Source organism: Erithacus rubecula, assembly GCF_903797595.1.
Source record: "Erithacus rubecula genome assembly, chromosome: 1".
In the NCBI taxonomy this organism is placed as follows: Eukaryota; Metazoa; Chordata; class Aves; order Passeriformes; family Muscicapidae; genus Erithacus; species Erithacus rubecula.
In genome coordinates, this window is record NC_136658.1 from 23,122,803 (window position 1) to 23,137,251 (window position 14,449).

Here is a 14,449-nt window from a genome sequence, read left to right on the forward strand (position 1 = left end):
GGGAGCTGTAGTCTCGCCGGAAGCCGGGCGGGGGAGGGTGGGTGTTGCGCCTGTGCCTCAGCGAGTCTGTGCCGTTGCCCCGGGGCTCTGAGCCGGGTGGCTTTGGGCAGCTCGTTCTTTCCTCCAGGCCGCCTGGCACAGGTCGCTCCGGGAAGGGAACGTCTGGCTCTCGGCGTCCTTATGAAGCCCAGCTAGGGGAGCACGCTGCCGCCTCAGAAAGTTGGAAGAGGAGGAGGACGAGGAGGAGAAGGTCTGCACAGCGATGTAGCCCAGAACGTAGAACGACAGCCCGTGGAAGGCAATTCAGCTCCTCAGCGCCCTGATCCTGGAGCATGGGCTAAAAACTATGTTCGTCTCCCGTATGGAAAATCATTGTTTCCTGCTGCTTGTGTTTGTATTCCAAGCAATATTTATCCTGATCCTCTACCGAGGTGGACCTTCGGATGTGTTTCGCGGGTTTTTAGAGTCGCCTCAGGTGGTGGATTACTCGAAGCCCCATGATGTGTACACAAACCTCAGCTTGTTCACCCGGGCTCCCAATGAGGACACAATGTCGTACTGCTCAGCGCAGTCCCCAGTCCTGGGTAGGTATTAATCTTCAAACACCATGGAAAAGTGATTTGAAAGAACCTCTTTCATAACCCTGAACGTGTCATAAATGTAAGTTGTATCTTCGTCAAACTTTGAAACGGGTGTGCTGATGTACTTACAATGACTAATTTTTTTCATGTTAATAGCTCGTGTTGTTTTTATTGCTTATGTGAGGAAAAGTATTTTACTGACTTACAATTTCCCAATATTAAGAGTTTGGTTACATAGATGTCAAAATTCTAGAGCAAGAGTGAGAACAGTGCATGGTGATAAGACCAAGTTAGTAATGCTTTTTTTTTTTTTCTTGGCCTGTGTAAAATGGCCCAACGATTCAAAAACTGCATAATATTGACCTCTGACTTTGACTGTAACTCCTCGGTTCTTTGTCTTAGCCTTATATCAACCTTGTAGTTAAATATAAATTGATTAAATTGACTTTAAATCAGCTTAAGGAGGTTGTGTGAGGATGTAGCTTGGCACCGTGCTCTTCATGGTGGTCTTTTAGTCTATGATTGTTACACATCCTTCAGGCTTAGAAACTTCTGTTCGAGTGAAAGTCTGCTCACTGGTTAATTTGTATTCACAGTAGGACCAAACCGGAGCTGATCTTAGAAGCAGCATTCATCCAGCTGTTACATTACTAAAACAGTTGAGAAATTTTAAGTCAGTACGAAGTCAAACCTGAAAAGCAGGTGTGTTGCTAGTAAAGTAGTGGTGCTCAGGCAATAGTGAATCCCTTTGACTCAGCTGGCCAGGAATGGGTGAAGTTCCATCAGCATGCACTGCTGTAGCTTCGAGTACTGTGTAGTAAGTTACTCTTGTCAGGTTTTTCCATACTGCACAGGTTTCTGCATGTCTAAATGTTGTATACATCTAGCCTTGGACTGCTGCTCAGTAGTGGCCCTGCTTTTGTAGGAAAGCTGATCACTGTGTATGGAGCCCATTAGGAGCAAAGGATTGACCTTGGTTCACGTGGAAGTTCTGTGGGAAGCTAGTGCTCTTGTGTCAAGCATCCAACTTAGATGCCAACTGCATGCCAACCTCTTCAGGTGTTTTGCTTTTTTCTTAACTGAGAAGCTTGCTGTTTTATGAGGGAGTTGTCTGTTGTTTTGTATGTAACAGACAGATATGAATTGAGATGTAAATACTTTATTAATATCTTGAATAGTTGTTGCCATCATCTCCCGTGAGACTGATGTTTCTTGGAAGATTATATTGGAGAGAGCAAGGCCTTTTAATATTAATTTCATACACTCTATTAAATGAGATTTCAAATCAATTCTTGAGGACTCAGCCTCCAGCGCTGATAATAAGTCACTGTGCCCACTCTAAAGCGTGTTAAAGTGCCTGGAAGGATGCCAAATGGTTTCTGCATCGGGGCTTTTATGAAGTGCAGTACTTTTTCCTTTTATATATGTAGTAGATCATTTGGATGACTGTTTGAATATAAATCAGCTTGCAGATCATCTATTTCCTGTCTCCTGAATCTGCAGCAACTTGGTTCTTCCAGGGCTGTGAAGAAAGTTAAAGTATAATTGCTAGTTATCTGTCCCTTAGAGGAACTAGATTCCTGCTGACTAGTGGTACTTTTTAAACACCTAGTGGTGTCCACTGAATGTTTTGTGACCAACAGTTTGAAAAGCATTGCAGGTATTCAGTGTCTTCACTAATATTGTGAATAAATTTCTTGAGTTTCCTCAAAGATTAAAGTTTCTACACAAATAACCTGTTGCCTGCTTCTTCCTCCTCTGCTTTTAGAAGAAGCGAAGTGCTTATATGACAGGGCTATACTTCATTAAACATAACTAAGTAGCTTTTAAATTCAAAATCTGGCTTTCTCACATTGCATTTAAGATTTCTTGTTTCAGTTCGTCTTTTCTTCTCATGAGGAAGATGTTTAGTGCTAGAAGGCTTGGCTTTATTTTTTTCTCTTTTGGTCTAAAGGGGTACTTTCCTTCATGCATGGTAGGTGCTGAACAAGTTGGTTTGGCCCTTGAAGACTTTAAAAGCTGAAAGTTCTGTCTGTAACTCTGCTGTTTATAGTTTTTTCGTGCTATGGAAGGGTTTTTTCCAAGCCTTTCTTAGAGTAGTTACTGCCTTTCACTCCCATCTGTCATAACCTTTTCATGAGCAGAACCATCTGTTGTATTAAATAGCTCCTGCTATATTTTCTATTGCTGCCAGCATTTCTCCTCTGGGATTTAAAGAGAAATAAAAAGGTGACAGTGCTAAAATGCTGAGATTTATTTTCAGGTGCCATTGTAGCAGCCTTGTAATCTATCATTAGAAACTGATGCTTAAATGAAAGCTGTTGGTCTGATTTTTGCTTTGTTGTTTTGGTTTTTTTTGTTGTTGTTTTTTTGTTTTTTTTTTTTTCCCAAGCACTGGTAGAATTACACAAGTATGACTCTGTTAATGTTGTGTGTGGTGCTGCAGTATCTGAGTGTAGCATTCACCCATGTTCCTCTTTGTTCATCTTGTGTAAGTTCTGATTATTCTGATTGGACTTAGTAATTACAGCTGCAAACTCTAAATGTATAGGGAGGAGTTCAGAAGTCCTGGAGTTACTTTCATAAGGTGGGGTAGATATGGTCAAAGTCAATAGGTGCCCTGATAGGCAAATATGTTTCCTAGAAAGTGAAGCAAGCAGGGAGCATGCTGTCACTGGCACCAGCTGTTAACACAGCCAGGGAATTGTGAGACCTAAGTCTATACACTGAAGTTTCATATTCACTAAACACTCTCTGTGTGATGGTACAGGCACAGAAACATCTTAGGAACCAGGCCATGGAAAAAATTGCTTGGACACTTCAGGGTATTGGTTCTGTACCCTGCCTCAGCAGGGATTGCATGCTTCCTAATATGTGTAAAGGTGTTTTTTTTCCTCTTTTTCCAAGGCTGTGCTTTGGCAGTTTTATTTATCTCTCTTTGGTCCAGCCTGCAACTACTCTGTTCACATTTGGGATTTAATTTGATTAGAGTGCATTAGCCTTTTGTTAGTTGGACAGCAGGGAGACATGAGAGCCAGAATGTAGCTTGTAGCCTAGGAGTGTAGGGCAGCCAGAGGTTTTGGGAATATAAATCACACTGATTTTTTTTTTTTTTTTTTTTTTTCCCTTTCCCTTGGCATAATCTAGATTGAGTTTCTGAGTTGATTTGTTTGAGGTATGGAGCCAGCATGGGAGAACATGATATCTTGAAAAACCTGGAAAATGCAAATGTTACACTCCTGAATGGTATGCTTGGGTATGGAAAGAGAGTGCAGGAGTGAAGCTATTCACATTATCTTACTCCTACCCTCATGTTCAAATTAAGACCTTATTTTTTATGGAATTTAAGGATTCTTGCTGCAGAATCTTACTCTGCAATACATAGTCCCAATTGTTTTATTGAAAACAAAACCCTGTCTTTGTGAGAGAATAAAAAGTATTAATTCCCTTTCTTGTATTTTCCTTAGAGCAATGATTTATAGTTGACATCCATGAATACAATATATAATACTTCTTTAGCAAGCTCCGTTTGTCATCAAATCAGTGGTTAATGGTGCTTTAGCTTGAAAGATCTGATAATTAGCAAGTCCAAAAATCTAAACAGCAATATGAACTACAGGTTCATAATGGATGCTTTGAATTAAGGCAAATTCAGTCCTTAAATCTTGTTACCGCTCTAAAACCTGCAATCAGCCCAAAAGCAACCAGTCAAACCCAGAAGAACCCAAACCCCCAAAACCAGTGGAGGGATGTTGCTTCCTTCCATGTCAGTTAAACAGGATGTGGGTGTGGGCAAGCTCAATTTTTTTGTTTTTGTCAGAATTGTAGCAGAGACTTGAATATAGGATGGACTGGAAGAAGCATATTCTGGACTCACTTGCTAATTTAGTATTAAAATACACATGTACCTTCTTCTGCTCAAATGAAAGCTTCTAAACACCTAAATACTGGCTCTCTCTCAGGCTTCATTATCAGAATGTTTTTAAGAGAATAATTTATTTCAGTGGTTTAAGAGAAAGTCTGACTTACAAGTACTGAAAACAGCGTTAATTATCAGCTTAGAAAAGAAAAAAGAAAATCTTGTTTATAGCTGTTAAAAAAAAAAAAACCAAAACAAAACACCACCACCAACAAACTTGCCTTACAGACTTATGGTGCAAAAAAAAAACATTTTGCCTTTAGTAGCATGGCCTACAATGAATTTTTGGATAAAACTGTTGTTTGAAACTACCAGCTTCTAATTATGATTTGGGTGGAAGTTTTTCCCTAATTCATTCAAGCATTGGATGTTAATCTTGCTCTGCATCCATGTTTTATTTTCTTAAAAGTTCATAGTTGTAGGAAACCATTAAGACACACTGATTTGTGTATAAATGCAAGCCTTCTGCTACTTCTGGAAGCTTTTCTCATTACCCAGGAGGACAGGCATTTAGATAATTGTAGAATTTGTTTAATTCATATTGTAACAATGAGATTTGTGTTAAAATGGGTATTGACACTGTATGGATTCTTTTTCACTTAGGACTTGTCAGTATATTTCCATCTGAAGAATGGAAGAATCCATGTAAAAATGCAGATTCTTTTTAATTAGGCAAAAACTTGAACATAGCCAGTATATTTTGTATTTAAAAATGAAGTGCTGAGTAGAGGAGCAATCATTTATAGTTTCCTTTGCTATCCTGTGCTTGTTCCTGAAAATATAACATCTTTCCTCTTTCTCAGGTCTATCATCTGCTTCTCCCAGCATTTTGAAGTACTGCCTGCTTATCACAGTGTGTCAAATGAAATAATATGGCAAATTCAGCCATTGTGGCATGTGATCATAATATCAAATTGAACTTGAAATACTTTTAAAGGTAGAGCTGACATTTCCTAAAGCAATTGTATTCATCCAGGCTTTAAACTCTTCCTCCCTTGACCTGCTGAATAGCCACTTGCACATCTTTGTCCTTGAATCTCTTTTGAAAGAGGCTTACAGAAATTTTTTAAATGAGTTGCAAAAACAGATGTATCTGTTCATTTTCAACATTATTTCTTTCAGTGAATACATTTATTCAAGGATCTCATCAAAGCAACACAAGACTGTAGTAGGCAGCCAATCCCAGGGAGAAGCAGGTGTGCAGCAGCCCAGTGGGACTTGCTGGCCATGCCAGGACTCAGGATGCGTGGCCGATAGTGTGTCCTCCTGGTGCTGCGCTGTCTGGAGAAGGGAGAAGCGGCCAGCAGGCAGCAGTGGAATTCATCACAGAGCCACATCTGCATGGATGTTGTTAACACTTCTGTGGTGGGGCTGCTGTCTGAAGGAGCAAACATGGGCTGATCTGGAAGGTCTGAAAAAAGTGGAGAAACATCACTGATCTTACTTGTACCTTTTTCTGTCCTTACAGTTGGTCCATTAACCATCACCTTCCGGGTGCTCCCTAGTGAAAGGATGATCATGGAAAGAAATCCTTTTGTTCAGCCTGGTGGCCACTACAGGCCACCTCACTGCTTTGCCCGCTACAAATCCGCCATCCTTGTGGCCTACAGGAACCAGGAGAAGTACCTTCATCATCTTCTCTACTATATCCATCCTTTCCTGCAGCGCCAGCAGCTCAGTTACACTATCTACCTGATTCAGCAGGTAAATCCAAGTCAAATATGCCTGCTGGGAAGCTCAGCTGCACCACTTAAGGGTTGCATTCTGAACAAGAATTGTGACTCTTCTGATGTGGAAATACTATTTATGCATGGGCTGAGAGGAGGTCAGATATGCTGTCCCATCTCCATGCCTGCTAATGATTGAAATACCACTTGTCAAGATCATCATTTTGCTGTTAATTCGTTCTGTCGTGGCTTTTATTCCTGGGGGTATAAATTACAACCACTAAGTGGTTGTAATGTGGACTGGGTAATGTGATACTGGGTCCAAGACAGAGACACAACACTATGTGATCCATGTGACATAAAGCACTTTATTGTTCTCAACTTCATCTTAAATACCTTTCTTGATGTTCCTTGACAAGCACTTGTGATTAGTTCAAAGTTCAGGCTGCCCAGTTCTCTGACCAATAGCTTGTGCAGCCCAGGCAGGAAACCATTGGGTCAAATCCCTGTCTGGTTCCGAATCTTGTCCTATTACTGTTCCCTGGAGGCCTGTCTATCAGGCAAGGCTGCTTCTCCCATGTATGGCGGAATCAATTGCCCAGTACAAGCCATTTTGTACTGTGACAAATGGTTCTGCTGGTTTGAAAGTAAACCAGAGGGAGAAATTAACCCCCACACAATCACCTTGAGAAAGATTTCAGATTGGAATTACAACTTCAAAGAAAGATTATGATAAATGCATTAATACAGAAACACTGGCTTGAAGTGACAGAGTCCCCCTGTTGGTCAGGATGGTGGTCACAGTCTTATTAAGTGATGGTTACAGTGTTGAAAATGGTGGTTATGTAGAAGATCTGGTCCTCCTCTTTGTTATAAATGACTCACCACAATCAGGTAGGGCAATCAATAAGTCAATTTATTAGTTTGTTGATAAGGAACAGACAACGCAGTGTGGGGATGTGGGGAGTCTGCGCTCCACCACACATCTGTCCCACCTTTGGTCACTGGCCCTTTTATAGGCAGTTTCTTGGTGGGCTGTGACATGCCCACTGGGCTGGGGTACAGGTCCGAGCAAACCCAAATTTGTTAGCCAGCACTCAAGCAGCAGTGGCCACAAGTCCCCACCAGGTCTGGACAAGGCTCGAACATGTTGTCAGGTTACACTTCTAGAAAGCAGGCAACAGCAGGGACAAGCCTGCTCATGTTCAAACAAGCTCTCATTTTCCTTATACATAAAAGCGGATACAATTCATTATTATAGTGAAAATAACAAAAATACATGCAAACAAAAAAAATGAACAATTTACAACAAAGTGATTTAAACAAATACAATGAAATTATTCGATTTTTTTGTGTGTCTCATGTCCATGCTTTACTTTGGATTCAGTATTTTTGTTGTATTGATCCTATGGTGTATTTTCATAATGACACAAATCACTATGTAACATCTCACATCTGGGTCCCTTGAGCAATTGAGCTTGGTGTCCCAAGTTCCCAAATCAAGATTATATTTGGTCAGGTTCAGGTGGTATCTCCCCCAGGGCAGGAGGTTTCACAATGGAGTGCTGTAGTCCTATGAGAGACAGAATATTTTTGGAATCCTTGGTGGTTGTTGCTGCTGGCTGTTCTGCTGGTGACATCGAGTTCATGACAGCCCCTTAGCAGAGACCCTTCAGGGTGGGTAGGACTGCTGCTTCACCAGAGGGAGTTACCACAGCTGAGTTACTGGTCTGAAGAAAAAGAAACATTATCCTGCCTCCGCAGAGCTGCTTCTTTTTTTCCTCATCTGATTTGACAACTAGCTGTAGCCTGAGGGCTGGCTGTGCACTGGGCAGCTACTGCAAAGGACCCATCAGTTAGAGTTTGTCTGAAAATGATGTAGAGGAAAGTAGAATACAGAGTTTGGTTACACCCCACATTAGCACTTTCGTTTTGTAACCCAGTACAGCAATAATTTGTGTTTTTCTCTTTTTGAGATTTGCGTCATGTTTGTCTGTAGCTTGTCAGTGTGACTACTGGAGACTAAACGCTGAAGTGAAGCTGGATATTTTTAGTCTGTATCAAATACAAACATGTGGCTTGGCACTGCTGTGGGGCAGCCTGTGCAGGTCAAACAGCCTTTTGTACCTGACATGAACTGTTGTTGCAAAAGATGAGTGGCAAGGAAGCAAGTTTTTGATTTATCAGTTAAAACCAGTAGTTTATTGGGAGGGCAAAGAAGCTTTTTTGTTTGACCAAGATCTTTTTGTTATTTGTAAGTTTTAGTAAACAGTAGTCAGGGCAAAAGTATTCCTGTTCAAATGCGCACCTGAGGATTGGCTTATGGGTCTCTTGAAAGTCAGCCTTCTTCAGGTGCCAACAGTGCATAGCCCTTGTTGGCAGACACAGCAAAGCTGACAATTGTTGAGAATGTTGTGAAGAGGATGGGTGACATTTTCAAAGCTGGGTGCATGGAATTTGCAGCCAGTATTGATTCATTCAATTGAATAAGGCTTTTTTTACTTGACTTTTTTTTTTTACTAAAATTTTATCTGAGTTATCATCTTTGTTGTTTTAGTGAAGAAATGTAGGTTTTCTTTTCCAGGTGGGGACTGGCTCATTTAACCGAGCAAAGCTGCTTAATGTTGGTGTCCGGGAAGCCATGAAGGATGAAGAGTGGGACTGCCTTGTCCTGCATGATATTGACCTGGTGCCTGAGAATGATTATAACCTCTACATTTGTGATGAATATTATCCCAAGCATATGGCCAGCGCCATGGATAAGTTTCAGTACACGTAAGTGCCTCTGTTTGCTTTCTGTGGATATATTCCAGTTGGTTCACTTTCTGTTAGAAAGTATGGTAAAAATAGTGAAAGACACAACCTTTATGAGGTTTTCTGTGTGTTCATTTTGCTGTAGTGACTTCCTAGAAAAGGATATTTTTGACTCAAGCATGCAAACTTGAATGTTTACTTGCCTGTAGTTCCCTGTTCCACAGTTAGCTCAGCTTGGCAAATGGCTGGCAGGTTTCTGTTTGACTTCAAGCAAAAAGGTATAGGGTGGCATTATGAGATCATGTGGAATATGATGTGACAGGATACTGGTCCAAGATATTAATTTTGAAACCACCTTCACTTTGATCAGTTTTGGGGGAAGGTGGTGGTATACAATGAGGGGAATGAAACACAATGGGAATTACACTGGGTTTACTGTTTCAGGGTTTGGCATTGTCATATGCTGCCTGCAAGTATGCAATTAATGTATGCATGACTTGGATCACACTTAGTTGTGGAGGATAGGCATTAGTCTTCACTAGTGAACTTTCAACAGTAAACTGATTTTTGTTGACTGGATTTTTTTGGAGGGTGGTGTTTGCTTGTTTGTTTTCTCTTTCAGTCTGCCATACAAATCCTTTTTTGGGGGTGTCTCTGCTCTGACTCCAGAACATTACATGAAGATGAATGGGTTTCCTAACACATACTGGGGTGAAGGTGGTGAAAATGATGACATTGCTACAAGGTACTAATGCACAGGACAGGCTTGAAATCGATCTAAGCCGGCAAATGAAGCATAGCAGCACCCTAGGAAAGGAACCAAAGACATTGTTCCTTAAAGTGCTTGCATTATCATTATAATCTCAAATGCTGTTGGTATTGGGTATGCTTAATGTCAGAAGATGCTCAGAACCTATGAATCCAATCACTGTGTGCTGGGAAAGCAAAGCTTTCTCATTTCTGGGGAGCAGAATGTTATTTCACATCCTTTTGCCTTCAGTGCAAGGGGTTATAACCACTTGTGGTTGACAAGTGCCTCCACTGATGTTGACAGCCCCAAGGGAGGCAAGGAATCTGCAAGCTTGACGAATAAGAAGGTACTTAACTAATTCTCAGATAGCTGGGAATTTAAGTTAAGTGCATTTAGGTTGCTCCATGTGTTATCTAATCACTGATACTTGGCATTAAGGAACACAAAGAATTGTCTTTTTTCCGCATTGCTAGGTGATGGAGGAGCCTGTGTACCAGTGTGAGTCAGTGACACCAAGAGTTGATGGTTTTTCTTGTACTTTGGTTGTCATGGCAGCAGCATTCTATAGATGAGTTTAGGTGCTCTGTCTAATGCGAATTCTTCAAGTACAGAATCATGGCTGCAGCTTCTCTATTCAGCTTTAGAATTGCACTGTGCACCTTTGTGATCCAGCACTGAGGCAGCTCATGAGGAGTTTATAAAACTAAACTGACCATGGAAGCCTTTGTTATTTTTGTCTTACATAATGTGACAAGTTACACGGGATTTTTTCAAAGTATTCATCTAGGAATTGAAAGCTAGATTTTCTAACATAGAATTCCTCCTTTGCCTTTCAGAGAAAGCCAACTAAAAGGTTGTATGGTTGTTTAGAGAGTCGGCATTTATGAAAGGAGAATGCCAGGAAAATAGGTCTTTACATCAAGTACTACAATGCTGGGTCTATTCAGCTGTAATTTGGTTTTTGGAACCCAGGGAAGAGTCATGTCAGTTATGCATATGAGTGCTCTCCTTTGACGAGAATCCTGGAAGGCAAATGAATTATATAGCTCCCAAAATAGCCCTTTCTGCAAGGTAATTAGAGCCAATGTTTTCAGAGAAAACTTACACTAATGATTAGCAATGTTTTGTCCCAGAGATACATGGAGGCCATCGACAATTCTTGTTAATGATTTATTCCCATTCTGAAGTCTCAACCTGCAAAAGTTATGAATGAACTGGCTAATTTTCAATGACCAGCTGGGATCTGGATTTTAAGAGGTGTTCAAGCACTTCTTGCCATGTAGCAAAAAAATTAATGATTTTTTTTTTTACATTTAATTGTCAAATTTTTCAGACTTCTGTGCAGATTTTTTTTTTTTTTCTGGGATACTGCTTATTAAAAGCAGAGTTAATGAGAAAAAAGCCTGCCAGCTGCTACTCATAGTTAGCAGACTGCAGTACTCTATAATACAAGTTCTAGCAAATACCAGGATCTACCTTTTATTAGAAGAAAACACTATTCTAATTGGAGCCACTTGTGCTAAGATTTTCAGCTACAGGAAAGTCTATTGGGCTCTTCTTAACAGTAAATGAATGCATTCACAGTGCAGTTTTAGTCTTACTTGCAAAGCAGAAAACTGTAACAGCAAAGCTAGTGTTCTTGCTTTTTGTCTCTTTATGATTGAATGTGTCATAAGCTTATGTTCAGAAAACAAGATACTTTGCCTAAAACTCCAGCTAAAATTATAGAACTATAATGCTGTCAGTGAAGTGTTATAATCATCTGATGGCTCTAGCCTAACAAATATTTTCAATTCTGTAGCCTTTCAGCTTTATAACATTCCTGCTATATCAGATCCCACTGGAATGCAGTCAAATGCTGCAAACATGCCAGTTAGATAACCTCAGTTGAGCAAACATTAATTCTTACATTCACAGGAATTTTCTCTGCCTAAGGGCTGTCGTGTAATAACAGAGGTTTGGTAGCCCTAGCAGTATTAAAGTCACCTTTTATTGGCAAAGTAACATAGGTGCTATCAGCAGTGGGCTGTGGGTTACTTGAAAGTCACTCAAATGCTGGGTTTAGAAGCTCTGTTCTGGAGCCTTCAGTTCCTCTTTTCTTATCTAACTGCCCTGCAGCTAAGCTTACATATGTTTGTCTGTTGCCTGTATTTATCCCTAATCTTTTATGAACCAGTCCAATCAGGCTGTCTGAATAAATGGCATTTCTCAAAGACCTGAGAGGCTTAATCTGGTTTTGAAACTTAGGACTGGCTTCCTTTCAGAAACTGCAAGGTCTTTTTTTTTTTCTTTAAAGTTTAGGTGATGGAGCTTTAGGCAGCAAAAGGTCCATCTTTAGGAACTGCTTTTGGAATGCTCTGTATGTTGTAGTTCATTCCCTGTTTGCTGTAATCCCCTTGTGCCCTGTCAAAGTGCACTACAGCTGGGTGCTTTCTAGCCCAAGCCTGGCCTAGAGCTCGCTAGAGAAGATCATGTGGCTCTGTGCTTCTTCTGCACTTTGTTTTTATTACATTAGCACTGAAAATCATGTCTGACCATAAGCCTGGAAGTGGCATCTCTGTGTCTGAGCAAACACTTTTCCATGGTGTTTTAAAGGATTCATTTAGCAGGAATGAAAATAGTCCGGACATCACCTCACCTTGGGCGCTACCGAGTGATAGACTACAATGAAGTGACAGAGATCCAAGAGCCTTGGAGGAGGTACCTGGTGGGGCTGGGGGCTGCTCTGGGCCTTGAGGCAGGTTGGCTGTTGCTGTCATCTTCCCCGGCAAAGGCTACCTATGCCTGACCCTTTAGGAAGGCTATTTAAAAGCAGGCCCCTGTCAGTTTCAACTGAGTCATTTGACCCCTATCTTCACATTTGAAGGGTTTCTCCTACTTCCCTGCCTTTCCTTCTTCTTGTGAAGGATACATGCCAGCTAGCCTAACACATCAGATTTCAACATGAAATTATACAGGAAGTAAAACTTAAAGAAAAAACTACAGCCTGTCCTGTAAATAGAGAGATTTCAGTTTGAAGAGCCACTGTATTATAAGTTGCCAATATTAAAAGTTTGCTGTTCAGTCTGTGTAGAGTTACAATGTGCCATTAAAATAGTGGAAAGCAATATTCTACTTTGAAGACATGAGAAAGGTGCTATGAGAGGCTTTATCAAAGACTGTTTTATATAGAAGAGCTGGAGGAGGGTGTTGGGTCAAGTGTGGTGGCAGCTTCTCATAGTGACAGTGCACATTTCTCTTTATCATCTCAAAACTCAGGTTTCCATAACAACCCTGTCAAAACCTACCTACAGCTGCCTATGCACACCGTGGCTGCAGACTTCTGCATTGCACGCCCTAGTCTCTCTAAGCTGCTGACAGCTGCCACTTCGCTGGTCTCCCTCTCAAATCAGGGTCCAGTTCGAACTGTCCTCCTTGTTTGGAATACTCAGTGTGAACTCACTCTACTCTGTTCAGTCTCTGTCATGAAGAATTGTCTCAGGGCTTTTCTGTCGTCAGGAAAATTCTTTCTTCTGCAGCTTCAGCTGCAAATGTTACCCTCTTCTAATTACAGCTATTCTTCCTCCCTCAGGCCTCCTTCCCGACACAACACCAGAAAAACATGGAAAGCTGATGGAATGAATACATTACAGTTCAGGCTCCTTTCCAGGACTAAGCATCCTCTTTATACCAAGATCACTGTGGACATTGGATATGTTCCCCCATCTTCTTAAGAGACAAAAACAAAAGCAGAGATTGGGTGCCACATAGGTGTTCAGCCAATACCTCCCACTTTCCTGTGGAGTCTGCCCCACCTGAGATTAACCCTTTTGCCTTTCACTTCAAACTGTTTCAGATTTAGAAGAGGCTCCAGGAACAGGGTATGACAGCCACTCAGCAGTCTGTGGCTTACTATAAAAATTGTCCAAGTTGCTGTAAAACCAACTCCTAAGCCATCTCTCTGTAACAGTAAGCTGATCCAAGTTTTCTGGAACCTTTGTGTCCTTTGTAGCTGGATAGCTCTGTCCTGCTTTATACTTAAATGTTAATTGAGATGCAAGCCATTCTGTTGGATTGGCCTCTGACATGTTGGATTTTGAGAAGGTGTTGAAGTCAGTTACAGTTCTATAAATACCTTTTGTGTATTTGAGTAAAATAAATGAAGTTATGTGTTTGGCTTGAGTTTTATAGAATACTGAGTAAGAGTGTAATAAAAGAGAAAGTTGCCCTGAAACCAGACAAACCAGAGTTTAAATCCCTGATTTTTTTTTCTGACCTGAATCACCACTGTTTAAATGACCTTATTGTAGCTGCAAGTAATGCAGAGTGAACGGGACCTGAGGCTGTCACCTTGTCTAACCTCCTGCTCAGAGCAGGGAAATTAATCTACTATTACAGCTGTTGCTCAGTCATTAAGTATCATTCAAGGCTGAGCTGTCTTCACCATAAAATACTTCTGAAAAATTAAATACTAGTTTTTCCTCTAAGTCAAACATGTCAACAATGGAGCTGTGACCCTGGCAGGAATGCATTTATACTTACCTGACTGTGAGATTGACACAGTTTGCCCAAACCCCTGCCCTTGCTGTAAACTTTCTTTGCTAGCTCAGTCTGTAGCACTGCCTGCCATGTCCAGTTATTTTGGGAGTGTGACACAGGGTATTTTGGCTTGTTACTTGAAGATACAAAAATTCCTTCCTCACTGAAAAGCTGCACCTAATGCCACTATACTTACAAACATTTAGTTACAGTCTTCTCCACTAGTGGAATAATGTCCTAAAAGGAACACTCCCACGCC

At 40.9% G+C, this 14,449-nt stretch overlaps 1 protein-coding gene across 4 annotated transcripts; it reads left to right on the top strand.

Moving 5' to 3' along the window:
- The first annotated feature begins 31 nt into the window (after positions 1 to 31).
- LOC306802116 (beta-1,4-galactosyltransferase 3-like) lies at positions 32 to 13,829 on the top strand. 4 transcript variants are annotated; one of them, XM_079305920.1, is made up of 6 exons: positions 32 to 584; positions 5,969 to 6,204; positions 8,752 to 8,942; positions 9,544 to 9,666; positions 12,268 to 12,372; positions 13,226 to 13,829. In XM_079305920.1, the coding sequence occupies exons 1-6, from the start codon at positions 347 to 349 to the stop codon at positions 13,383 to 13,385; spliced, it is 1,053 nt and encodes a 350-aa protein (XP_079162046.1). In that variant the 5' UTR covers positions 32 to 346; the 3' UTR covers positions 13,386 to 13,829. The 4 variants fall into 4 exon arrangements, with proteins under 4 accessions (XP_079162046.1, XP_079162048.1, XP_079162047.1 ...); XM_079305921.1 differs by having other exon boundaries at positions 42 to 584; positions 13,244 to 13,829; XM_079305922.1 differs by lacking the exon at positions 9,544 to 9,666 and having other exon boundaries at positions 41 to 584.
- The last annotated feature ends 620 nt before the right edge of the window (positions 13,830 to 14,449 follow it).